The sequence below is a fragment of the Nicotiana tomentosiformis genome, chromosome 5 (genome assembly GCF_000390325.3).
Source record: "Nicotiana tomentosiformis chromosome 5, ASM39032v3, whole genome shotgun sequence".
Taxonomy (NCBI): Eukaryota; Viridiplantae; Streptophyta; class Magnoliopsida; order Solanales; family Solanaceae; genus Nicotiana; species Nicotiana tomentosiformis.
Genome location: NC_090816.1, coordinates 82,737,010 through 82,763,497, shown reverse-complemented (window position 1 = coordinate 82,763,497; position 26,488 = coordinate 82,737,010). Strand labels below are relative to the sequence as shown.

Here is a 26,488-nt window from a genome sequence, read left to right as displayed (position 1 = left end):
GGTCCTGACTCGGACAAACCGGCACATCCATCCTCGGTCCTTGTCCTCGTCTATGCTCGAGAATAGCACCTTCGTGGCCAGGCGCTAAAGCCTTATCAGTCTGCCCTGCGACGGGGGTTGTATAGCCTAATGAGATGATCGAGGGTGAAAGACATCCCCTCGGTCTTGCTCGATAAAAATCTGAGCAAAATGACAATACGCCAAAAAGAGGGGTAGATCTGGCCTAGGGTTACCGGGTATTGGCGGCAGAAGTCGATTATGATGGGATCGACGGAACCCAGTGTGAAAGGGTAAGTATACACACTTAAAAACCCTTTCACATGAGTGGTGATGTCCTCTTCAGGGGTAGGAATCACCACCTATTTATTCTCCCAACAACAATCCCTTTTCACCTGCTCGAGATCGCCTTCGGATATCGAACAGATATATCTATGCATGGGTTCGCATCGGCCAGGAACCGAGGAGGGTTTCTCGACTTCAAAATCGGAAGTAAGTTCGCTTGGCCCGGGGATGCACTCTTCAATACGTGACTCCACCGGTGTTTTGCCACCGGCTGGCCGCGACGAGGAGGCTTTTTCTTCTTGAGGAATGGATTTTGATATTTTTGCCATTTTTATATGAGGTTTAAGGAAGAAGAAGACGGAATTTGTTCTTTAGAGATTGGCAAACGAAAACCGACAAAGTTGGTAAACTTGAAGAGAATACAAGAGTTTTTTTTTTTTTTGAGGATTAGAAGAAGTTTGAAAGTAAAGTTTAAGAGGATTATGAAGGTGGTCTATTTATAATAGCCACTTTGATGGTTTGAAAGCACTAGTGGCCGACCATCAACTGGCGTTAATTAATGATCTTGGGAACTGTGCAGACGCGACGCTTCAATCGCTTCTGTCGCTTACGTCACGATATTGACATTATAATTGGTCGAGGTACTAAATCGAAGGCTCAGTTCGTTTCTTCTCGTTACATTCCAAGAAACGAGGGGACTATCTGTATACGGTCAAATCGGGCCTACCCGATTTTACTGTTTGATCTAGACAAGGGAGTTACATTGGGAGTAGCCTCGTAATAAATCAGACCCGAGCTCGAAGATGAGACATCAAACCTAGAGATCGAAGTGTACGTTGAGACCGAGGCCAGCAACAATCGAGACCAAGTATGACTGACTTCGAGGGCAGCATAATAACGGAATGGCGAGATATCAGTAGCCGGTCGAAGATCACGGCGTGAATCTCGGAACGGATATCCGAGACTGGTCGAGGATCATGGCGTGAATCTCGGAACTGACCAAATTAGAAGCGGTTAACTAGCTGTTTATACGATTTTCCTTTTGTAATTAGAGACATACCATAATTAGGTTTCCTCTACTATATAAAGAGGAGTTCCAATCATTTGTATGGGGGATTCACTGAAAAACATACACATATACGCTGCTTTCTTTGTCTTATTTACTGTTCATCACTGCTTGTTCCATCCTCTGCTGTTCTTATTAACTAAACTTCGAGACTATCTCGAATCGAGGTCGAGGCATTGTTTGCAGACTGGTTAGATTTATTTTTGTCCAATTTATTTATTTAATTCGTTATTTATCTATTGGTACTGGTTTAAATCACATATCCTTAAAACCACAATATAAATTTAATTGTTACTCGATTTTTTGGGTAAACATATACATATATATATATATATATATATATATATATATATATATATATATATATATATATATCAAATTCCGGGGGCTTGCTGTTTTTCTTCTCATTGGCTGGCTCTCGAGGTAACCCCATTCATAGCTAACTTAGCTTGATCAAGATAAAATGATATATTTCCTTCTTTTATAAATCAAGAGAACAACCTGGAAAAAGATATTGCACCCATTCGTAAATTTTATGACTTAAATCTAAATTAGGATACTCATTAATAGGAATACTCATTAAACAGATATCAAGAAAGAAGCACCAAAAAGATGATAAAGGAGACATGGAAACTCTCACTATAAAGAACACTGGAATTAGCTACGAATCTGTCTCTAAATAATTTGTATATTTTTATAATCATTATCCATCGCTAAACAGGATTAATTAGCACGAATTTTGTTGTGTAATTACAGTCGCTAATAATTCCTGTTGACCTGCTTTGCTACTGCAGTTATCTCAATACAAGAAGATCAACATGCATGTGGAGTAGACATCTTAGACTCAGGATTAGGAGATGCATGTCAATTAAATTAAAGAACTGAAATGAAAGCTCAAAAGATGTTAACACAGTGACAATCTCAAAATACTACGTAATTCAAATTAGTAGACTGCATGCTGTTGGAGTAATATTTTAGGAACTGATGTCTGGTTTAAGTGGTACTATAGCATTGTTTAATTTCAAGTTGATCCTCTTCTGAAAATGTATGTATAGCAAACAAAGAAGAAGTTATAGAGGCTGATTCAGTTTAAGTTTTATAGTATTGAACTCATTATATCCTTAAAGTTATGTGTTCACATCTGTACTTTATTGCTATTTTAATGTTTTTTGCCCATAAATTTATGCTCTCGCGTCAAAGTTATGGGTTCAATTGAACCCGTTACTATAGGGCTGCATCCGCCCTTGGTGGGAAATACAGAAATTATCAAAAACTTCTATTTGTGGTTATCCCATCCAATTAACTTGTGCAAGAGTGGGCTTTGATAAATGACGACCGTATTACAACTTTCAGTGGCATGGCAAAAAGAAACCTTTATTTAGGAGGTGTAGTGGCAAGAAGCAAATGAAAAAGAAACAAAATGTGTACAAACTCTCAGCAACCCACACTAATACTACTCTATATTCTGGCGTTTGTTCCTTTTATGGCACACAAAAATGTACATGTGAATATGTATATATGACGACCTAAGTAAGGAGTCATCTGCAGTTTTAGACTCTGTCCCACAAAATGGAGAAAGATTCATATCGTCATCTTAACTTGCATATAAGACCAACTGAACACTCAATTTTTGATTTGAGCATTTCTACTTCTTCATCTCCGTGAGCAAAAATGATAATATCCAAAAAGGGCGGGAAAATGCCTTTGGATTATTACTCAGAAAGCAATAAAAGAATGCAACTAATATCACAATTTTATGGCAATCAAACTTCAAGGTCAACAGACATTGGTCAGGATGATCTTTGGGACCTCACTTCTTGAATCTTTCCGCTCACCTCGGCTACAACTAGCCTGGTCAAAAGCAAACCAGCAATGAAAGCTGCTCCCATAAGCATCACGAAAACTGCATTCCAGCTCTTAGTTGAAATGTAACCCGTTAGAAATGGTCCAATGGCAGCACCAATTGAGCCAGTTCCATCAATAATAGCAGTCACAGTTGCAAGTGCTCGTGAATTGCCCTTCAAAGATCTATGTGTTCCCAGGTCAGCTGAAACAGCAGTTGTTATTAACGCATAAGGGCCATTCACAAACACTCCAGTAATCAACATGAGTATGATGTTTATAGTCATGGAAATGTGTCCGTAGCTTCGATATAGGTATAGGGCTGGGATAGCACAGTACATGAAGCTAGCAGCTGTTATAGCTCTAGCATCCAACTGATCAGAGATATAACCTGCTAGGATTCCACCTACTACCCCTCCAACATCAAACAGTGTTGACAAGTTTCCAGAATCCTCGTTGGACAAGTATCTTCCGTCTATAGCTGCAGGACCATTATACATACAAAAAGATCGATACATACTTTTTGCATAATAGAGCGAGAAAAAAGACGAGAAACCTACCATGACAAATAAGAACAGTTAGACAAACCTGTGTGGCTAATGTAGAAGGGGAGCCAATAGAGAAATGTGTAAGCTACCAACTTGGCAAAGAAAAGGCAAAGGGCAAATGGTGCAACCCCTGGGATCCTCCATGCTTCTATAAAACCCACGGCTGATTCCTCCTCTCTCAAGAGAGGTTCATTCACTTCCTCGTCTTCTTTTCCAGTAGATAAGACTTCATCTTCATCCTTGTTAACTCCAACATACTCGGGATGAACTGGCAAAAGAAGGAATATTACCATTCCACTAAAAGCAATAATGATACCAGGAACAACCATCGACCAACCCCATCCATATTTCAATAAGATTGAGGCGACCAATGACCCCGTAATGTTACCGAAGGAAGTATGAGCATTCCAAATGCCCATTATAAGTCCTCTCTTCTTCTTTCCAAACCAATTCCCGACTACTGCAACTACTGAAGGCCATCCAGTGGACTGGAACAATCCAGCAGCCATTTGAATGAGCATATAGTAATAAAAATTATGGATGTTTGCCCAATATCCAACTCCAAAAAGAGCTGTGAATAAACCAGTTCCCAACATTCCTGCTGTCAAAAATATTCTCAGATCCATCCTATCACCCACATGTCCTGAGAAATACATTCCAATGGCATACACAAATAGGAAAGCCACATCAAGGTCACCGAGCATTGCTGTTCCATTGGGGCCATCAAATGGCAACCAACCATCTCTAAATGGTTTCTGAGTAATATTTCTTTGCCACGGTAAACTTGGAAGAACAACAGGGGATTGGGGACCAAGTGCTTGTTTCACGATACTAGTAGTTTTTCTATTAGCATGGTAACTTGTATAAGCAAAAAATGTCAGAATTAGGACAATGACTTGATATGAGTTGAAAGACAGGCTTGACTTCTTCATGCTCTCTATCAATCGAATTCCTGGGGGCTTGCTGTTCGTCGTCTCCACGGTTGGATCTGGAGATGATTCCATTAATCGCTTCTCAAGGAACTAGATCAACATAAGATGATAAATCTTTCCTTCTTTTACAAATCAAGAAAAAACACCTGGAAAAAGATGCACAAGTCAATAATTTAGATGTAATCATTCATAAATAAGAAAATTAATACTTATGACTTATATCTAAATTGAGATACTCATATACATAGGAAGATGACTAACTTTGGCATGTTAGATTGAATGTAACAAGTCATTGGGATTTGTTGGGTGTGTGTGAACAAAGTCCCACGTGAAAAGCGGAAAGGGACAAAGATACTTATAAGGAGTTGTTGGAAAGTAGAAAGGAAAAAAAAATAACTTATAAAGAGTTAGATATTATTAATGGTGTTAGACCTTTTGGGGAAAACCGTGTGAGCTTGACCCAAAACGATTAATATCACATCATGTAAAGAGTATTTTTGTACCATTTTAGCCCAACAACAGATAACAAAGCCAATAATTTAGAAGGGACAAGTATGGAGATGGCGGAGTGTGATGTGGGGCCTGGCTTGGTGCCTTTGCCCGTTTACGGGCCGGTTTACGAACTTTACCTGTAACTTTGAAGACACATACACAACCTTTGGGCTTTGGTGACGGTAATTCCTCAAATCATTTGGGTGGCACATAGTTAATCTCTAAATCAACCTACACCATGTTAAGAGTATTTTTGGATCGTTTTAGCCCAGAAAGATCAACACCTTGTTGGAAATATATGATTCATGTGCGACATTAAATAACATTGAAAGTCCTAAATATTTTCCAAATCGCCAATGGATAAAATCTAAGCTCATGTTAAAGCAAATTACAAAATGTAAAAAAAGCACGAGTGTTTGTAACTGAAAGCAAGTTTGACAAAGGGAAGAAACTGGCAAAAGAAAACAGCCCATCGGAACTGCAGTAGAAAGCAGAGTTTTCCATATCTTTCTTTCCTTATCCAATAAAATATCTTCCTTTCTACTACTACTACCACTTGTAAAATCTTTACAACGTCAACTCAAAAGAGGCTTCTTTAGACTCTGTTTGTCTCAATACAAGAAAATAACAGAGCAAGAAGATCAATATGTGGAGCAGATATCTTACACTCAGAAAGAGATGCATGTCAATTAAAAGTTGGAATTAGTCAATTAAAATCATATTTCACTTTGCATCATATGATGAGACCAAAACAAATTCTCTGAATTCTTTAAACCTTGCAGGAGAATTTACCGAATAAATTTGATAGAACAATCCAACGGAAAACAGATCAATTAGGAAAGAGAAACATTCCCATTTTCTTCAGTAGCTGATAAAAACGAAAAGAGATTTTGGTTAAAAGAAAGATGAATAATACAGTAACAATATGAAAACAAAACGTAATTCAAATATGAAAGAATGTAGAGAAATTCTTGGGCATTATGCATATGTGAATGAACTTTAAAGCTGACCTTGTCTTTTTGAATTCAACTATTCTCTTACAGAATAACGGAATTTCTCCGTAAAAATATATTTACAGATTTTTAACGAAAAGAAAGTCTGTGAAGCTTTTAGTAAAGCAGAGAGTGGGAAAAGAATGGAAATATATATAGAGCAAGAGGTGACATGTTTGAATCCCGATAATACCCCTCGCTGCATTTATTATTCACCGTTAAATTGTTCTGACTTCAACACTCGCTATATTATAGTGCGCAAAATGACACTTCTAACACTTTTATGAGGTGACAAATATTGATTTGGAATTCCAAAATCATGCAACTAAACTTTTGAGTTATGACTACCCCAGTAGGCAAATCACTAAGGGGTCGTTTGTAAGACGAATAAGTAAAAATAGTCCTAGGTTAAAAAATTTAATACTATTTTATCCCTTATTTGATTATTAATCCTGGGATAAATTATTCCAAAATTAATAATAGTACTGAAATAACTTATACCTGTTGTGAGATAGTAGTCTTTAAATAAATTATCTCAAAATAACTAATTCTAACATAACTAATCCCAACATAAATTATATTTCTAACCAAAAGACCCCTAAGGCTACTCTCTTTTCCTTTTCTATTTTTATAGTATTTCTTTAAGTTTTCATTTTCAGGTGTATACGTTGGTCCGTAAATAAAAAGATGTAATGATGGAACAAACTGTGAATGATGTTTGTTGGGAGGGGTGTAAGGTATACTTCAACTATTAGGTCACAATTTTAATATTTAGAGTCATGTTTTTTAATCCGACAAACTCATCTCTAACTTATCTGTAATTTGTATCTGACTTCATAATTTCTCATGTTTTAATTAACTTGTTTATAATTAGAACAAGTTGTTGACCTTCATTTTTCAAACCAGAGTATTCACAAAATTTTAGATCACAGATTAGTTACTTGAGGATGAAATTGAGGGTTAGAGTTTGCAAGTCCGAACTCTAAAGAAAATGGGATAAAAGTATTAAAAAAACTAACTCAAAAAGTAAACCTATCCTAATCTTTGGATAGCTATATGAAATTACACATGAATAAATAAAATATACCTTAGTACTAAGATAAAACATTTCGTTTCTAAGATTGTTATCAAAAGAACTTTCAACATATATCATTTTTTCTCAGGGAGTAATTCCCTAAATATGAATGAGTTAGCATTTTACAAGTCAAGTGAGAATATTAACTAAATGGGAATGAGTTAACATTTTACAAGTCAAATAGGAATATTATCTAATTAAATGGGAAGTCAACATTTTACAAGTCAAACCCTAATATGTCATTGCCAACCATGAAAATATTTAAGTATCTAAGAATATTACTAAAGCTTATAACGAAAGCCGACTGACTTTATAAGTACTATATGGTATTGTAACTGGTATGCACATTAAAAAAGAAAAACTGTTATGACGTTTCTTAATGCCTCGTTCAAATGTTTTGTGAAAGTAATCGCATGCATCATGCATTTTTAGCAAACATATTTTAAATAGGACTTGGTGGAGCTGTCAGTTTACAAAAAAACAAATGAGCCAAATGTAGGCATCTGTAGGATTTTGACAATGCAAATGTAATTGCAACGCATTTCGATCGCAATCAGCTATTCATTCTTAAGTCACTACAAAATTTGCTAAATGAAGAAGAAAATTAGAGGCAACTAGCAAGTACTAGTTAACAGAAGCGGATCTAGAACGAATTTCAATTTTGGTTTCAAATTACTTATATATATATATATATATATATATATATATATATATATATATGTTAACCAAAGCCTTTGCAGCCAAGAGGTGGATATTACCAAGGCCTTTGCAGCCAAGAGGTGGTGGAGGTTGAGATCATAAGACAACCTTTGGTCTAAGTTTATGCTAAGCAAATACTGTCAGAGGAGTCACCTTATGGCAAAAAAGAAGCAGCCTAGAGATTCTAGCAGTTAGAAAGAACTTATGGATATTAAGGATAAAGTTGACTCTCATATTTTATGGAGAATATATGTAGAAGATTTATCTTTTTGGTGGGATAATTGGAGTGGGCTAGGCTACCTAGCCTCCTTACTGTAAATTCACAATCCTGGTACCCTTCTGGTAGATGATTGCATTGTCGATGGAAATTGGAACCTTGATCTCATTAGTCAACTAGTTCCAGTTACTATTTTACAACACATCAAGCATGTGGAGATTGAGAATAATCAGAAGAAGGATAAGGATATCTGGAAACCTTCTACTAATGGTTTATTTTCAGTCTCCTCAGCCTTTGAACTACTCAGACAAAGAAGGGGGAGCAACAAGAAATTTGGAAACAAACTTGGATCAAGCATATCTCTTTCAAGATATCTTTCTCACTTTGGAGGATTTGGATGAAGAAGATCTCACTTGATGATATTATACTCAAGTTTGGGCTTATAATTGCTTCTGAATGCTCATGTTGCAGACAACCTCACGCAGAAACAATTGAACATGTTTTTCACACTAGTGAAAAGGCCAAACAAATATGGTCTTTGTTTTTCACAACTTTGAAATTTACATCAGACTCTCCTACTCTACGAATGAGATTTTTCACTTGGAACAACTTCAATTCTACCAATTTCTATATTAGAGCTCTGAGTCACTTTGCTCCGGTTTATATTTGTTGGGAAATCTGAAAAGCTGGATGTGAAGCTAGATTTAGAAGAGGATTTCCTCATGTGGAAAGAATTTGTGAGGAAATTCTTTTTCATCTGAAAATCCATTTAAAGAAGATTGGTGCTCTAGTTGACTTGAAATGGAATTGGCATACCTTATGTAATGCTTTAGACAGCACCAAACCTATGTTAACTATTGTACCAGTTAGTTGGGAAAAACCTCTACTCAATTGGTTAAAAGTTAATACAGACGGTAGCAATAACTCAGCTAACCAAATTGCTGGTATTGGAGGTATTGTGAGGAATAGAAATGGAGATTTGATTATGGCTTTTGCTAAAAAAAAACTCCATTTCTACACTAGCAATCAAGCTGAGGTGCAAGCAGCCTTATTTGCAGTTAATTGGTGCAATCAACAAGCTCACAGTAATATTATTTTGGAAATGGACTCATTGCTTATTGTAAATTTACTAACTGACAGGAATGTTATTCCATGGGAATTAGCTCAATGGGTGAAGGAGATTAAACAAGGTCTACAAACCCATCATTTCAAAATTTAACACTTCGTTAAAGAAGCAAACAATGTGGCAGATGTTCTAGCAAAAATTGGGAGTAACTTATTAGATGGTACTACTGTCTTGTTTGATGAATGGAAAGACCTCCCTAAGAAGGCTAGAGGATGCTCCAGAATGGATCAAAATCAAATTCCTAATTTCAGAATTAGGAAAAAGCACAAGAATAGAACTTCCTGAAGCTATGTTTTTACACATCGGTATTAGGGAGTTGTGTTTCCTCATTTTTTGGAAGCTTCACTGTTTATTCCTAGTCAATCCGACACTAGGATCAACTTAGTTATTTGGTGATCAATATGGGAATGACCTTACATCATGTAATATTTTGCTAACTTTACGGTTAGGAATACCTAACTTATTTGTTGTAGAAGGAGAGGTAAGGTTTTATGTCCCCCGTCTCCATGTATTTCCTTTTTGTATTCTAATATACAGGTTGGGGTTAGCCTAAACCCCGTGACGATGAGATTAAAAAATTAAAATAATTGTTAACCAAGTACCATTATTGCGTTATACATGCCTAAGCACTTTGTTCTATTGGGATTTGCCATCGCTCCACGCCTAAGTAAACCAACGACAAAATAAGGCCAAAAATTGAAATCAGTTGCGTGTAGTAATTGACAGGTTAATAAATTAATTCAATGACGAGCCCTCACTGGTAAAATATATAATGAAAGGACGCGTGTCCTAATAAGCTTTCTTAACTTTCATTAATCTTTGTCATTGAGGAATTAAAACTCCTTATATTTTCTTGTGTGTGTGTCCCGAATACTTTTAGTCAATGGAATAGTTATATCAAGTTAGATTAAAGTAAATTCAATAAAATTAATTAAGAAAAAAATGTGTATGTGTATGTGTATGCTTCCCCATTTGATTTAGACAATATATAGAATTAGATATCAAAGGTAAAAGCAAGTCCAATGTAATTTTGTAAAAAGGAGAGATGAGAAAAAGGAAAGGTTAATGAACCCAAGAAAATCTTCATATACTAAGAATAGACGAATTCCTATGATAAATAAGCAATTCAAAAATATTGAAGGAAAGAAAGTGCGGCTTTGCTTTGTCTAAAGTCATTTCCGCCTTTGTAGTAGAAATTGCACACACTAATTGCATTCTTTCAACTTTTGTTGTTAGTGCTACGAAATGATCTTCTGAGTTAAAAAGTAAAGGTCTCACACGTTAAGAACATTACATGTAACAAAAGCTTAGATATTCAATGTATTAAAGCCTGCTATAATAAGACAAACAAACGAAGAGTTTATGCCTTGATCAATTAATCAGTAACAAGGATTAGTGAAATGAGGGATCACGAAATGGATAAGGAGGAAACGACCTATCAATTATTGGTTGACCTTCCCATGAATCAATGACGAATCAGAGCTCACATTTGAGTTGTTTAATTTAAGTTCCGATATTCCATTTCTGATTGGGGTTTCGATTCGTAAAAATAGGTTGTGAATGCCTAATCCTTTCTGTGTTCATTAGAAGTTATGAAATGTGTATCCTCGAAAATACATCCTATGTTAAATTTTAAATGAGTTATGAAGTTGGTGTGTGAAAGACTTCGCCAAACGTCTTTTACTTGCGTGCTCACATTTGTAGCTTACGTGGGAGGTCATTGGCTTTGAATTTCGCCTACAATTTCCAGCAATATTCCACTTCCACATTACTTAATTCTATAAATTCTCTAACTAAGAAAATACATACTTAAATTAGCTCAGGCGAGTTTTCAAGTCAAGAACTGACGTGGATCTATGTTATTTTTTAACATATATAGCAGAATAGTTTCTTTGGGTAGGATTGTTTAGTATCAAAGTATATGCATATAATACTCCTAACTGGTAACTTTTTGTGCACACAGCACACTGTAGTACAGCAATATTTCTTTTGCTACCACTATTCAACAAATGTAATTTGATACCAATTTATAATATTTCATTTTTGTAACAACTTCATTTTTCCAATTATTAATTAAAATTTTTATTTGGATTTGTGCAATAGTTTGCTTGAGTGTTTACTCTTAAATATGTTTTGAATTGAGGAATAACGATTGAGTGTTATATTTAGGAAACAGCTTGGAAGTTTCCTTGCCTGGATTTTTTTGGAAAAGTTTGAGCTTTCGTGACGGAGTTGTCCTTGTGCAAATTACCCACATCACTATGAAATGTGCCCAAGTAAGTGGCAATTCGTCGATGAATTTTGGTTGCAATGTGCAAAGTATACGTGCGTGATGCGTCGAGCCAAACGAATAGAGTTTAACCGAATTTATTAAAACATCAAAATTCATCGACGCTCAGTCGAGTTTGTTATACTACTCAGTTGAATCAATCAAATTTTGCTAAAGTATAACCAAACTCTGAGTCATACGGAGCATCATCATAACTGTTTAAAGTTTTGTATGTTAGTTATTATTTTAATTAATTATCCCCTATTCAAAATCTATTTGACATGACAAATGAAGATTGAATGCTATATTTAGGAAAGAGCTTGGAAGTTTCCTTGACTGGATTCTTTTGCACAAGTCTGGGTTCAAAATTCCGCATACGATTATCGACATACATGCCAATGGAAAAATCAATTGCCTCTAAGATGTTTCTGTCTCGCAGTGTCTTTTTATAATCAAGACATAACATCAACAGTCACATCGTAACAAGTTTAAGTTTGTGACAGAACTAGAATTATCCACATGCTTCCTTCACTATGTTTTTGTTTTTTTTAAAAAAAACTAGGAGAGGATTGCCCGTGTCAGCACGGGCCCAACAATTCGGATCCCCAGATGCATAATAAAAACTCCAGCAAACATAATCCAAATGCGCGGTTCCAAGGATCAATAACGGTGAAAATGCAAGTTTATGATTTGGAACAAGTGTTCACACTTAAAACCTATATCTTAATGCATAAAGTTATCATTTGACAGATTTCTAAAATAATAAAGTACAAAAATGACCAAAAATGATAAATATGTTATAAAATAAAAACTGTAAAGTAAATAAATCGAAAACAAGTATAGAAAGAGATTGATATATTATTCAATTTTCAAACTTATGTACATAATGAACTGAAAACTTCTCTATTTATAGAAGAAATGAAGCAACTGTGAGCTTTTCAGGAAGCAGCTGCAAGGCTTTTCTTTAGCTGTTTGTAAGTTGTCTGCATGAGCTGCTTGCAACCTGCCTGTTTAATAAGAAGCTGTTGCAAATCATTTCATTAAGCTGCTTGCAACCTGCCTGCATCAGCTGTTTGTAGATAAATTTCAACAGAGTACTAAATGGATAATCTTCGTCAGGAAGATTATCTATAGCAGAGTAATAAATGGACATCCACAATATAATTATTTTCATAACACTGCCCCTTGGATGTTCATTAAAAGGTATTGTGCCTCGTTAAAACCTTACTAGGAAAAACCTAGTGGGAAAAATCCTAGTGAAGGAAAAATAGTACACATATTTAGTAATACGCATTTCTAGCTGCCTCATTAAAAACCTTATAAGGAAAATCCTGTGGGAAAAAAACCTTAGTAAGGAAAAAAAGAATACATCGCGTATTTTACTCCCCCTGATGAAAACCTTGTTTCAAATATTTGAGTCTCCGCATTTCAATCTTGTATACCATCTTCTCAAAAGTTGAAGTTGGCAAAGATTTAGTGAATAAATCTGTCGGATTGTCACTTGAACGGATTTGTTGCACATCAATATCACTATTTTTCTAAAGATCGTGTGTGTAGAATAATTTTGGTGAAATGTACTTCATTTTATAAATTCCCCATTCAATTGGGCTATGTGTATAGCATTGTCTTCGTATAAAATTGTGGGTCTTTTCTCACATTTCAAACCATATTTTTCTCGAATAAAATGAATTATTGATCTCAACCATACGCATTCCCTACTTGCTTCATGAATAGCTATTATTTCAGCATGATTTGAAGAAGTAGCAACAATAGATTATTTTGTGAAGCGTCATGATATGATAGTACCTCCACATGTAAACATGTACCCGATTTGAGATCTAGCTTTATGGGGATCAGATAAATAACATGCATCTGCATAATCAACAAGATGTGCACCATCTTTATTAGCATAAAACAAACCCATATCAAAAGTTCCCTTTAAATATTGCAATATATGCTTAATCTCGTTCCAATGTCTCCGTGTAGGAGAAGAACTATATCTTGCTAGTAAATTAACAGAAAATGCTATGTCAGGCCTTGTAACATTAGCAAGATACATTAGTGCACCAATTGCACTGAGATAGGGTACTTCGGGACCAAGGAGTTCCTCATCCTCTTCTGGAGGTCGGAACAAATCTTTATTCACTTCAAGTGATCGAACAACCATTGGTGTACTCAATGGGTATGCTTTGTCCATGTAAAAGCGTTTTAAGACCCTTTCTGTATAGGCAGATTGATGGATAAAGATCCTGTATGTTAACTGTTCAATTTGCAGACCAAGACAAAGTTTTGTCTTTCCAAGATCTTTCATCTCAAATTCTTTCTTAAGATACTCAATTGCCTTTTGGAGCTCTTCTGGAGTTCTAACAAGATTTATGTCATCAACATAAACAGCAAGTATAACAAATTCTGAAGCTATTTTCTTTATAAAAATATATGGACAAATAACATCATTTATGTAACCCTCTTTCAGCAAATATTCACTGAGGCGATTATACCACATGCGCCCAGATTGCTTTAAATCGTACAAAGATCTTTATAATCTGATTGAGTACATTTTCCGATATTTTGAATATGCTTCAAGCATTTTAAATCCTTCAGGGATTTTCATGTAAATTTCATTATCAAGTGACCCGTATAGATAAGTTGTAACCACATCCATTAGATGTATTTCAAGTCTTTCACGTAAGGCTAAACTGATGAGATATCGAAATGTTATGGCATCTATAACGGGTGAGTATGTTTCTTCATAATCGACTCCAGGTCGTTGTGAGAATCCTTATGCAACAAGGCGAGCCTTGTATCTTTCAACTTTATTTTTATCATTCCCTTTTCGCACAAAAACCCATTTATGACCAACTGGCTTTATACCAGTAGGTGTTTGGACTACTGGTCCAAAGACCTCTCTTTTAGCAAGTGACTTCAATTCCGATTGAATTGACTCTTGCCATTTTGGCCAATCAGATCTTTGTCGACATTCTTCGACAGATCGGGGTTCAAGATTCTCACTATCTTGCATAATGTTAAGTGCAACATTATATGCAAAAATATTATCCACCACTATTTCAAATTGATTTAAATTAATCTTATCACCAGTAGAACTTATTAAAAGTTCCTCACTCACTTGAGTCTCGGGTTCATTGATTTCTTCAGGAATCTCAGAACTAATCAGATCTTGGGTCTCTTCAGAAGATTCCTTCATAATATCATTTTGATTATTTGTCGATTTTCTTTTTCTACGATTTCGATCCTTAGAAACCAAAGGCCTACCACGCTTCAGGCGTGCTTTAGGTTCACTAGCTCTCATGCTCGTAGATGGTCCTACTGGAACATCAATTCGGATATGCACATTCTCTGCAGGGATATGTGACCTAGTTATCCTTTTCAAATCAGTAAATGCGTCTGGCATTTAATTTGCTATATTCCGTAAATGGATGATCTTTTGGACCTCCTGATTACATATAGGGGTACGTGGATCAAAGTGAGATAATGATGAAACTTTCTACACAATTTCTCTTTTGATTTCCTTTTTCTCTCCCCCTAATTGTGGGAAATTTGTTTCATCAAATCGACAATCTGCAAATCGAGCAGTAAATAAATCTCCCGTCAATGGTTCAAGATAGCGAATAATAGAGGGTGATTTAAACCCAACACATATTCCTAACCTTATCTACGGGCCCATCTTACTACGCTGTGGTGGTGCTACTTGCACATATACAACACATCCAAAAACTCGTAGATGGACAATATTTGATTCATGACCAAAAACTAATTGTGACGGAGAATATTTATTATAATGTATCGGTCTGATACGGATAAGTGATGCTGCGTGCAAGGTAGCATGGTCCCAAACAGTAGTGGGCAGTTTTGTTTTCATAAGTAGTGGTCTTGCTATCAACTGCAGGTATTTAATAAATGACTTTGCAAGGCCATTTTGAGTATGAACGTAAGCTACAGGATGTTCAACTTTTATCCCAACTGATAGACAGTAATCATCAAAAGCTTGAGATGAGAATTCTCCAGCATTATCAAAACGAATAGCCTATATAGGATAATCTGGGAATTGTGCCCTTAATCGAATTATTTGGGCTAATAACTTTGCAAACGCCAGATTGCGAGATGATAGTAGGCACACATGAGACCATCTTGACGATGCATCTATTAGGACCATAAAATATCTGAACAACCACTTGGTAGGTAAATAGGTCCACATATATCCCCATATATACGCTCTAAAAAGGCAGGAGACTCAATGCCAACCTTCATTGGTGATGGTCTAGTGATCATTTTGCCTTGATAACAAGCATCACAAGAAAATTCATCATTTGTAAGAATCTTCAGGTTCTTTAATGGATGCCCACTCGAATTTTCAGTAATTCGTCTCATCATTATTGATCCAGGATGGCTCAAACGGCCATGCCAAAGCACAAAAGTATTTGAATCCGTAAACTTCTGGTTTACGATAGAGTGTGCTTCAACTGTACTAATGTTTGAATAGTATAAGCCAGAAGATAAAGTTGGTAACTTTTCTACGATGCATTTCTGGCCAGAAATATTCTTTGTAATATAAAGATATTCCACATTCATTTCATCTATTGTCTCAACATGATGCCCATTTTGGCGGATATCTATAAAACTCAACAAGTTTCTTCGAGACTTGGAAGAGAACAACGCATTGTCGATAATAAGTTTTGTTCCCTTAGACAAAAATATAATGACTCTTCCGGAGCCTTCAATCAAACTTATATTACCAGAAATTATTGAAATATTTGCTTTTTCCTTATGCAAATAAGAAAAGTATTTCTGATCCTTGAATATGGCATGAGTTGTTCCACTATCAATTACACAAATATCTTCATGATTGGTCTTTGATCCAAACATAATTTGAGGATTATTCATATTCTTCAAAATGCATAAATAAAATATATTATAGTAAACATCATTATCAAAGCATAACTTTTGTTTATGTACAACAATTACATAACCATACTATCTACTACAAACAACTAAAATTAAAATATTTACATTTCTACATATTCACTACCGATCACATGACTTGTTTCTCCTTCTGGGAGTGCAAAGTAATCATCTACATCCAAATGCATGAAGCCTAAATTATCTTCAGAAATAAAATTTGCTTCAGCATTTTTATTTGTCTTCTTCAGGGAGGCTTGATATAACTCAACCAGGTGCTTTGGCGTACGACGTGTACGTGACCAGTGCCCTTTTCCTCCACATCTATAATATGCATTTTCTGGCTTTGCTGCTTGCACCGCTTCATGATTTTGTTCCTTCCTTTTCCACTGCTGGTGGTGAGGAGGGTTCTTTGGTGCATTATTATTACCACGATTAGAGTTTTCTCCCCGACCACGGCCATGACCAAGACTGGGGCCACATCCTCTTACACTCTTAGCTTGGTGGAAGTTCGTCTCATTCACTTCAGGGAATGGACAAGAACCAATAGGTCGACTTTCATGATTTTTCATTAACAACCCATTATGTTGCTCGACTACAAGAAGATGTGAGATAAGTTCAGAATACTTTTTGAATCACATCTCTCGATATTGCTGCTGCAGGAGCATATTCGAGACATGAAAAGTAGTGAAAGTTTTCTCCAACACATCATGATCAGTAATATTATCACCACATAGTTTCAATTGGGAAATAATTCTAAACATAGCAGAATTATACTCACTGATAGATTTAAAATCTTGTAGCCTTAGATGAGTCCAATCATAACGTGTCTGTGGAAGAACGACCATCTTCAGGTGATCATATTATCTTTTAAATTATTTCACAGTATGACTGGATCTTTAACAGTAAGATATTTCATTTTCAGGGCCTCATCAAGGTGATGGCGCAGGAATATCATTGCTTTGGCACGATCTTGGTTTGATACCTGATTTTTATCTTTGATGGTGTCTGCCAGACCCATCGCATCAAGGTGAATTTCGGCATCAAATACCCAAGACATGTAGCTTTTGCCCGATATATCCAGGGCTACAAACTCAAGTTTAGAAAGATTTGACATTATTTAGAAAAAAAAAGTTCGTACCTCTAATACTTTCAAAATATTTTTTCGAGATGACAGAGTCTCGTGCTAATAACATGTTATAAAATAAAAACTGTAAAGTAAATAAACCGAAGACACGTATAGAGAGATTGACATATTATTCAATCTTCAAACTTATGTACATAATGAACTGAAAACTCCTCTATTTATAGAAGAAAGGAAGCAGCTGCGAGGCTTTTCAGGAAGCAGCTGCAAGGCTTTTCTTTAGCTGCTTGCAACCTGCCTGTTTAATAAGAAGCTGGTGCAAATCATTTTATTGAGCTGCTTGCAACCTGCCTGCATCAGCTGTTTATAGATAACTAAATGGATAATCTTCTTCAGGAAGATTATCTATAGCGGAGTAATAAATGGACATCCACAATATAATTATTTTCATAACAAAAGAGGCACTAGTTCTTGTGAGTTCTCCGATAACAAATTTTACAAATCAACTAAGCAATAACTAATTTTACCAATCAACTAAGCAAGTCAACCAAGCATAGTGTAGCTTTGCCATCCTTCTATGTCAACAACTCCTCCTTGTCTTGTGAGAAATGAAGTTACCTGTCAAGTAAAGGACAAACTACATGGTAAATTAAATTTCTGTTATATAACAAAGTTTGATTCCAGGAAAGTTCTCAACAGTAGCAAAAACCATAAGCAGGTCAAGACAGCAACTCAAGAAGATCTCATATCTATCTAGGCTAATTCTTGAGAGATGGATACAATTACAAAAGAGATTAATGAGAGCCTGTCAAAAGGGAGGATCCTAACCTTCTTGTGGAAAATCCATGTATTTTCAAGGAAAAACTATGCATAAGAGAGTAAGCATTCCATGATCAACATGTCTAATAAATAGCTATTTAGAGAAATACTTGAGAGAAGCTAAGATCAAGGCAATACCTTTTTAGGATGTTTCACACTGTTGTAAGCTTGTTTTTTTAATCATTCTGTTTTCTGGAGAATGCCTAGAACTACTGAATTTGGAAGTATGACATGAGGAAAGAAAAAGAGCAAAGATGAACCACCAAAAGAGCTATCTACAATAGCAGCATTTACCTCCCTTTTTTTCGTTCCAGGTACTACTTTTTTGCCTTCTTCTCCCTCAGGAGCAACATATGGATCGACTATTTTTAGCGAGTATTCTTAAGTAAGAGTGATAGTCAGAAGAGTTATAGAGAACTTCTAACTTGACTTTGCTAGGAATTTCCAAGTTGGAAGCCGATGAAGATGCTTGGGCAAGTGTTCGCGTCGTTGGAACTGCGACCAATATTAACAGGTTCATAATTGGAGTTTATGATTTTTAAAATTTGTACTCCAATTCTGAAGGATATAGATTTATATGAATGTGCAAATATTGATATTCATATACAAAAAGCACCAAAAAGTAATCCAAAGAACACGAAAATAACAGATACACACCACCGAATTCCCATTACCAACACACTGCAAGAAAGAAAGAAAAATGGTCAGAAACTCAGAAAAACTGAGATTACAACAGTCACAAAGATAAATTGAAACTAAAATAGAGAAATTTTGGCCGATAACAGAGAAATTAACGGCATAAATAGGAGGAAAGAGACGAAGCATAGAATGAAGAGGGAGAATCGCACCTTCCATGAGCGCGAGAGAATCAGAGCTTAGCAAAAATTCTTAGCATGAACAGCACATAATTAGGTTGTATACCGAAAAAATCGGATAACGTTAGATTTGTGGATGGTTCTAAGGATATGCGATACAATTTGATATAAATCGCGTAGAGAAATGGAAATATGTGTATTGTTGACTGTGAGAACGAAAATAATAAGCAAAAAGAATGAATAAGTAAAATAAGCACAAGGGGATAACTATCAATATAAGAAGTGATCTTAGTGATCTTTTTCTGTTCAGCCCCCTCTAGCTTACAAGGATTCTCCCTTTTATAGAAGAGGGTCATTACCAAAATACAATAAAATAAAACATATAGTGGAAGACCCATGATGACTTGTCTCTTCCTTGATTCCCGCCAAGATTCTCTCTCTTGGTGTGGTTGCAACGGCTCTTGTATGTGAGCTCGAACTCGTTACTGGGTCGGGCCCTTCGGTCTAGGATTGAGTTCGACCTTCGAGATGGGCGTCGCGCATTTACGACCTCGAAGCAGTGCCTTGCGGATCGATTCGGTCACGGGCTCGATAGGATTATCGAGCCGCCTCCTCGAGCGACCTTCGGGCTCGAGGTTCGTTAGTACCGACCTCAGAGCTCACTCCCAAAATTTCATTTCGACTTCTTAACACTCGAACTCGATCGAACGTAGGAAGGCCGAAATCTATTTCGATCATATACAGATAGTCCCCTCGTTTCTCGGAAAAGGATGTGGCGAGAAACGATATGATTTCCCAGCAGCTCGATCAGATATACACTGATGTTTTTATCTGATGATTTTCCAGCAGCTCGATCAGATATACACTGATGTTTTTATCAATCCCGACCATGACGTATGTAATGCTCGATCATCTTATGCGTCTTTATAGTCCCCGACTTTATCGAGGATACCCGAATTTTTTTTCCCCGGTGGGAATTGCCAGTTACCTTCGGTCCTTGGTGACCGGAGAAGATCAATTAGTGATGAATGCGGAGGGGCTTCCTATCTTTTCAACGAGGCCCAACATGCTTTGAATCGGATAACTTCTGATGGCGTTTTCGCCGCTTCTGTACAAAAATTTTGTAAATACAAATCTTTCTTCTTTTTTTAAAGAGAAATGTCCTTTCAAACTAAATAGACAGTTTGAATTTAAATCTCTGTTGCTTTCAGGCCTCGTGGCTCGAGCATCCTTCAGCTTAAATAGTCAAGTGTTTGTTTTAATTCAAAGAAATGAGTAGTTTTGCTCGAAATAATGCAGCCCGTAGGCGTAATAGTCGAGCGAGTGATGGCTCGAACTCGAAATAAAGGTAGCCCGTAGGCTTAGCAGTCGAGTGAATGATTCGAACTTGATGCAATGTAGCCCGCAGGCGTAATAGTCAAAGTAGCCCGTAGGCTTAATGGTCGAGTGAGTGATTGCTCGAACTCGAAATAAAGGTAGCCCGTAGGCTTGGCAGTCGAGCGAATGATTCGAACTCGATGCAATGTAGCCCGTAGGCGTAATAGTCAAAGTAGCCCGTAGGCTTAATGGTCGAGTGAGTGATTGCTCGAACTCGAAATAAAGGTAGCACGTAGGCTTGGCAGTCGAGTGAATGATTCGAACTCGATGCAATGTAGCCCGCAGGCATAATAGTCAAAGTAGCCCGTAGGCTTAATGGTCGAGTGAGTGATTGCTCGAACTCAAAATAAAGATAGCCCGTAGGCTTGGCAGTCGAGTGAATGATTCGAACTCGATGCAATGTAGCCCGCAGGCGTAATAGTCAAAGTAGCCCGTAGGCTTAATGGTCGAGTGAGTGATTGCTCGAACTCGAAATAAAGGTAGCCCGTAGGCTTGGCAATCGAGTGAATGATTCGAACTCGATGCAATGTAGCCCGTAGGCGTAATAGTCAAAGTAGCCCGTAGGCTTAATGGTCGAGTGAGTGATTGCTCGAACTCGAAATAAGGTAGCCCGTAGGCTTAGCAGTCGAGCGAATGATTCGAACTCGATGCAATGTAGCCCGTAGGCGTAATAGTCAAAGTAGCCCGTAGGCTTAATGGTCGAGTGAGTGATTGCTCGAACTCGAAATATAGGTAGCCCGTAGGCTTGGCAGTCGAGCGAATGATTCAAACTCGATCCTGTTTGCATAATAAATCTTGAAACATAGAATATCGGTAAAGAAGAGAGCTTTCTTTGCAGGTCATTATACATGGGTTCATGTTTTGCGTCGGGGCTTGGGCCAACTATATAAGCATGGTTCGTTTTGACCGTTTGGCCCTTACAACGTTTCCCGTAGAGACACTGTTTGTCATGAAATAACGAAGTAACTTCCATTGCACCTAACTTGATAATCATCACAGATGCGTTCAATGATAAAGCCCCCATGTGTACGAGGTTGATTTTAAAGAGGCCTCGGATACTCGGCAGTAGTATCGTTTCCGCTATATGGCTGGTATCGATCTCTGGTCGACTTTTGCTTTTTCGTAATGGTCATAGAAGTCATCTGGTCATCTTCGACTCTTATTTTGGATTGATATCGATTGTGCACATCGGTCCAAGTAATAGCTGGGTACTCGATCAGATTTTGCTTCAGCCGCCGCGAAGCCCTCGAGCTCCGCTCATTTAGATCTTGAGTGAAAGCTTGAACAACCCAATCGTCTGTGACTGGTGGCAAATCCATTCGTTCCATTTGAAAACGAGCTACGAATTCCCTTAACATCTCGTTATCCTTTTGTATTACCTTGAACAGGTCCGACTTTCTGGTTTCGATCTTTATGGCTCCGGCATGAGCTTTTACGAAGCAATCTGTAAGCATAGCAAAGGAATCAATGGAGTTAGATGGTAAATTATGATACCATATCATTGCCCCTTTTGACAGGGTTTCACCGAATTTTTTTAATAATACAGATTCGATCTCATCATCTTCCAAATCATTGCCCTTGATGGCATACGTGTAAGAAGTGATGTGCTCGTTGGGGTCGGTCGTTCCGTTATATTTGGGTATTTCGGGCATACGGAATTTTTTGGGGATTGGTTTTGGGGCTGCACTCGAGGGAAAAGGCTTTTGAATGAATTTTTTCGAATCTAGCCCTTTTATCATTGGTGGAGCCCCTGGGATCTGGTCGACCCTGAAATTATATGTTTCTACTTTTTTATCGTTGGCTTCGACTCGTTTTGTGAGTTCCTCGAGCAATTTAGTAATTTCGGGAGTAGTCCCCAATTCTTGCTCATTTGGCTTCTCTATGGCTGGTTCCGTTCTATGGGTGACTTCTCGAAGCGGATTGGGCTCCGGCCTGCTTTGTACATGAGTTTCGGGTGCCAAGTTGTTGGTTTCATCTTGAAGGCCGGCTTCGTGGTCGATAGGTGAAGCCATTGCTGATTTGAAGTTGCAAACTGGCGTGTACTTTAGGTTTATATCAAACGATCACTGTTATCCTTAGCCCCACGGTGGGCGCCAAACTGTATACCGAAAAAATCGGATAACGTTAGATTTGTGGATGGTTCTAAGGATATGCGATACAATTTGATATAAATCGCGTAGAGAAATGGAAATATGTGTATTGTTGACTGTGAGAACGAAAATAATAAGCAAAAAGAATGAATAAGTAAAATAAGCACAAGGAGATAACTATCAATATAAGAAGTGATCTTTTTCTGTTCAGCCCCCTCTAGCTTACAAGGATTCCCCCTTTTATAGAAGAGGGTCATTATCAAAATACAATAAAATAAAACATGTAGTGGAAGACCCATGATGACTTGTCTCTTCCTTGATTCCCGCCAAGATTCTCTCTCTTGGTGTGGTTGCAACGGCTCTTGTCTGTGAGCTCGATACTAGCTCGAACTCGTTACCGGGTCGGGCCCTTCTGTCTAGGATCGAGTTCGACCTTCGAGATGGGCGTCGCGCATTTACGACCTCGAAGCAGTGCCTTGCGGATCGATTCGGTCACGGGCTCGATAGGATTATCGAGCCGCCTCCTCGAGCAACCTTCGGGCTCGATGTTCGTTAGTACCGACCTCAGAGCTCACTCCCAAAATCTCATTCCGACTTCTTAACACTCGAACTCGATCGAACGTAGGAAGGCCGAAATATATTTCGACCTTTATACATAGGTAAAACCCATTGAGAAGCATTCAAGAGGAATGTAATCGATGGAGTAGCTACAAAATTAAAAAAATCACGTAAGTTCAGCAATATCAACTAATAGGTAAAATGACTATGTTGCCCAATATTTTTAGAAATACAATTAATTGGTTAGGATGATTCTGCTATCTCTTTAAAATCACTTCTTTCATCTACCATTCTGAAATCCGCCAACTTGTGTAAATAGAAAAAAGTAACAAATTTTAACTATGTGTTTAGTGACAACTGTTATCTATAAGGGTATAATTACCATAAGAAAGCAAAAAATATACAAAGGAGGAAAAAGAAACGAAAAAATGGAGGTGGGGAACAAACAAAATGCTTACTCCCTAAGTGTTTAGTGACAACTGTTATCGATGCTTTTATTAATTTGGATCTCTTATTTAAGGCTAGGTATGTATGTTTCAGTATATCAAACTGCTGTTTTTAAGTTATTATTGTTTTGGATGAAAAAGAAACTTTTGTTAAGTTACTTTCTTTCAAAGTAAGAAGAGAGCAAATGAACACTTTATGTAATGAGAACTTCACTATTTTGCCACACTCTGTTGAAGAAAATGACTTATGAAATAAAGCAAGGCATTACCATTAGGATGGATCCATTACTATTCTATGTCAAGCTTCTTACATAATCTCTTAGGTAAAGAACATTGAATTTGAGATTTTGAAGATAATCTTTATAATAATCTGTAAGTACCTAATATCTGCAGTTTGTTATCATGTCAATCCAAAATATAAAAAATGACCCTTGTTTTTGAAAGATCACATGAAGAGGGATGACATAAAGGGACCTTTTATTGCAAGTGTTTGAAAATACCGACATTACAAATTGTATCTTGAAGATGAAAAATTTACCATCCACCAAACATAAATGACAGAACTTCAAAGAAAGAGAAAAGAAGCATCTGAAAACCATAAGCTAGATCCACTCCCCCTCTACCACTCAAGAATAAACCCTCCAAAACCAATTAGAAGTAATGTGAGGTATTCTGATAAATCAAATGACTAAGATATGGAATTAATCATTATCTGGTCAGATCACCGAAGCAACTTTTAAGACTACAAACACATGCAATATAATACGGGGCAAAAAATATACGACTGAAACAAAATTTATGGAAATTCAAGGAGTATCATCCCATTACAGAACGCCTAAAAGTGAAGCAGGCCGTGCATTTACATGCCTATATTAAAAAAATTCAAAGTTACTGAATAAGTTCTCTCTGGCCATTGACAATATGATAAAAAAACATATCTTGATTGTCGGCTAAGTGGATATAATGGTCGTAGGAAACAATTTACTACGCAAAGACAATGCAAAATATTTGTTAATTGAGGCGACTTAATTAGAATGTCAAATTTAACCATAAATATTAAGCCAATATCTAAGGATTTGATTATCCTCTTTCAAATGTTACATAAATAAATTAAGCAAAAGAGGTGATATTTGAATGTGGATGATCTTGTCATCTTCCTAGCTAAATAAAAACTAATTGATCCAAGCAATGTAATAAGCTATCCCACCAAGGCTAAAAAAACAATTTGACCCCTCCCCCCACCCAAAATGAAAAATTAACATCAAAGTATAACAGTAAAAAGATTCACCACAACATTGAAGCGATACATAATTTGGTGAGATCAAGGCAGTGAAATACTTACAGCAAACCAACAACACCAACCTAGTACCATCAACATTCGTTTTCTTTCAGAACCCTCCTTTCCCCCCAAAAAAGTTCCCTTGTTGGTCTTTGAATTCTGGAATTGGAAGTGAAACCCGTCACATACTCAATGGCATAAGCAGAAACCACCGATGATATTCTGGTGTCTGTTAACCTCTTTCCCACTTGAGGCATAAGACATAGCTATATAGAAAATTTATCAAAAGATCTTCAACAATATTGAAGGAATTTTTAGCAACGAAATCCTCTGCGGAGTGAAGAACATGCAAAGAACTTACCAATGTTCCATCCGCAAAAGCATACCAATTGTAAAGCAAAGAAGATACATCGATTTGGCATATAAAATCAGTAACATAAAACATATCTTTTGAAGAGAGGCGGAAAGGAAAAATTGAGCAATGAATTCGAGTGAAGAGAACCCGAGAGAAAAGAATGAAAAATCGAAAGAAAGAGGAACACAAGACATGCGTTGGCTATAGAAATAGAAGACACGTAAGTCAGCACTATGAACTAATAGGTGAAATGACTGGATTACCCTTGATTTTAAATCTATTAACATGAAGCTAAAACGTTGAAACCTTCTCTTTTCTTAATACTAATACTAGGCGGGCGTGGCCCGTGCCACCACCAGTCCAACATTATTTAACTTTGCATGATATCTAATTGTAAATAAATTAATGCTGCAATACTAATACTAGGCGGGCGTGGCCCGTGCCACCACCAGTCCAACATTATTTAACTTTGCATGATATCTAATTGTAGATAAATTAATGCTGCAATACTAATACTAGGCGGGCGTGGCCCGTGCCACCACCAGTCCAACATTATTTAACTTTGCATGATATCTAATTGTAGATAAATTAATGCTGCAAGTATCGAATCGAGTAACCAATATTTCATGCTAACTGATAGATACTTATTTACATACATTTTCAACAAAATATACATTATTTGCATCCACGAGAGCATCACATTAAGGGATGTTTAAAGTGCCACAACAGTTACAATATGTATGGCATAACTATTTACATATGCGGTCTTTGGTCTTCTGATCCTTTTTCTAGTAGTTCTTGACCAAAAATATCTGCAAACAAATAAACATGTTAAAAATATCACATGCTTATTATAGAAGCGCATAGATTGAAATATACAAGATGACAAAATTTCACATAAACTACAACAGAAAGTACAGAAAAGCAGTTACGATAAACTTTGCAGCTTAAACATTTCAATTCATGTGAGGAAAGATCAATTTAAATCACTAGTGATTTAAGCATGGCCATAAAAGCAAAAGAAAACAGAACCTGTTTGTTTTAGTGACATCAAAACAGAAACTGCTTTGACTATAATTGCATGAACAGAAGCTTAGTGATCAAAATACGTTGAAGAATCTAATACATTCCAACCATAGAAAATATATTATCAATACCTAGGAGAGCTATGCCAAACAATGTACAAAAGTAAGTTTGTCCTCTGCAATTTT

General features: G+C 36.7%; 2 protein-coding genes and 1 long non-coding RNA gene across 13 annotated transcripts in view; all 3 read right to left on the bottom strand.

The window, feature by feature from the left end:
• LOC108948455 (uncharacterized) overlaps window positions 1-26,488 on the bottom strand; it is a 110,632-nt gene that overhangs the window by 60,096 nt on the left and 24,048 nt on the right. The gene's annotated exons all lie outside the window — the stretch shown is intronic.
• LOC104118198 (putative glycerol-3-phosphate transporter 1) lies at window positions 2,707-6,273 on the bottom strand. 3 transcript variants are annotated; one of them, XM_009629393.3, is made up of 4 exons: window positions 6,173-6,273; window positions 5,955-6,030; window positions 3,779-4,816; window positions 2,707-3,671 (listed from the first exon to the last, which is right to left on the bottom strand). In XM_009629393.3, the coding sequence occupies exons 3-4, from the start codon at window positions 4,740-4,742 to the stop codon at window positions 3,139-3,141; spliced, it is 1,497 nt and encodes a 498-aa protein (XP_009627688.1). In that variant the 5' UTR covers window positions 4,743-4,816; window positions 5,955-6,030; window positions 6,173-6,273; the 3' UTR covers window positions 2,707-3,138. The 3 variants fall into 3 exon arrangements, with proteins under 3 accessions (XP_009627688.1, XP_009627691.1, XP_009627690.1); XM_009629396.3 differs by lacking the exon at window positions 5,955-6,030 and adding an exon at window positions 5,300-5,393 and having other exon boundaries at window positions 6,173-6,263; XM_009629395.4 differs by lacking the exon at window positions 5,955-6,030.
• Window positions 17,958-25,488, bottom strand: LOC138891556 (uncharacterized). 9 transcript variants are annotated; one of them, XR_011407879.1, is made up of 4 exons: window positions 25,284-25,468; window positions 24,986-25,188; window positions 18,496-19,038; window positions 17,958-18,156 (listed from the first exon to the last, which is right to left on the bottom strand). XR_011407879.1 is itself a non-coding variant. In XM_070175031.1 (4 exons), exons 1-4 carry the CDS (start codon window positions 25,365-25,367, stop codon window positions 18,082-18,084), a joined length of 279 nt encoding a protein of 92 aa, XP_070031132.1. In that variant the 5' UTR covers window positions 25,368-25,485; the 3' UTR covers window positions 17,958-18,081. The 9 variants fall into 9 exon arrangements, 3 of the variants coding, with proteins under 3 accessions (XP_070031132.1, XP_070031130.1, XP_070031129.1); XR_011407880.1 differs by having other exon boundaries at window positions 18,652-19,038; window positions 25,284-25,467; XR_011407882.1 differs by having other exon boundaries at window positions 19,015-19,038; window positions 25,284-25,465.

Bases quoted from the DNA above. Each gene is read 5' to 3' on its own strand.
- LOC138891556 (XM_070175029.1), bottom strand. From the start codon at position 22,561: ATGGCTTCACCTATCGACCACGAAGCCGGCCTTCAAGATGAAACCAAC.
- LOC104118198 (XM_009629393.3), bottom strand. From the start codon at position 4,742: ATGGAATCATCTCCAGATCCAACCGTGGAGACGACGAACAGCAAGCCC. The intron at 3,672-3,778 runs GTTTGTCTAACT...ATGGTCCTGCAG, and splicing joins CTTCTACATTAGCCACACAG to CTATAGACGGAAGATACTTG.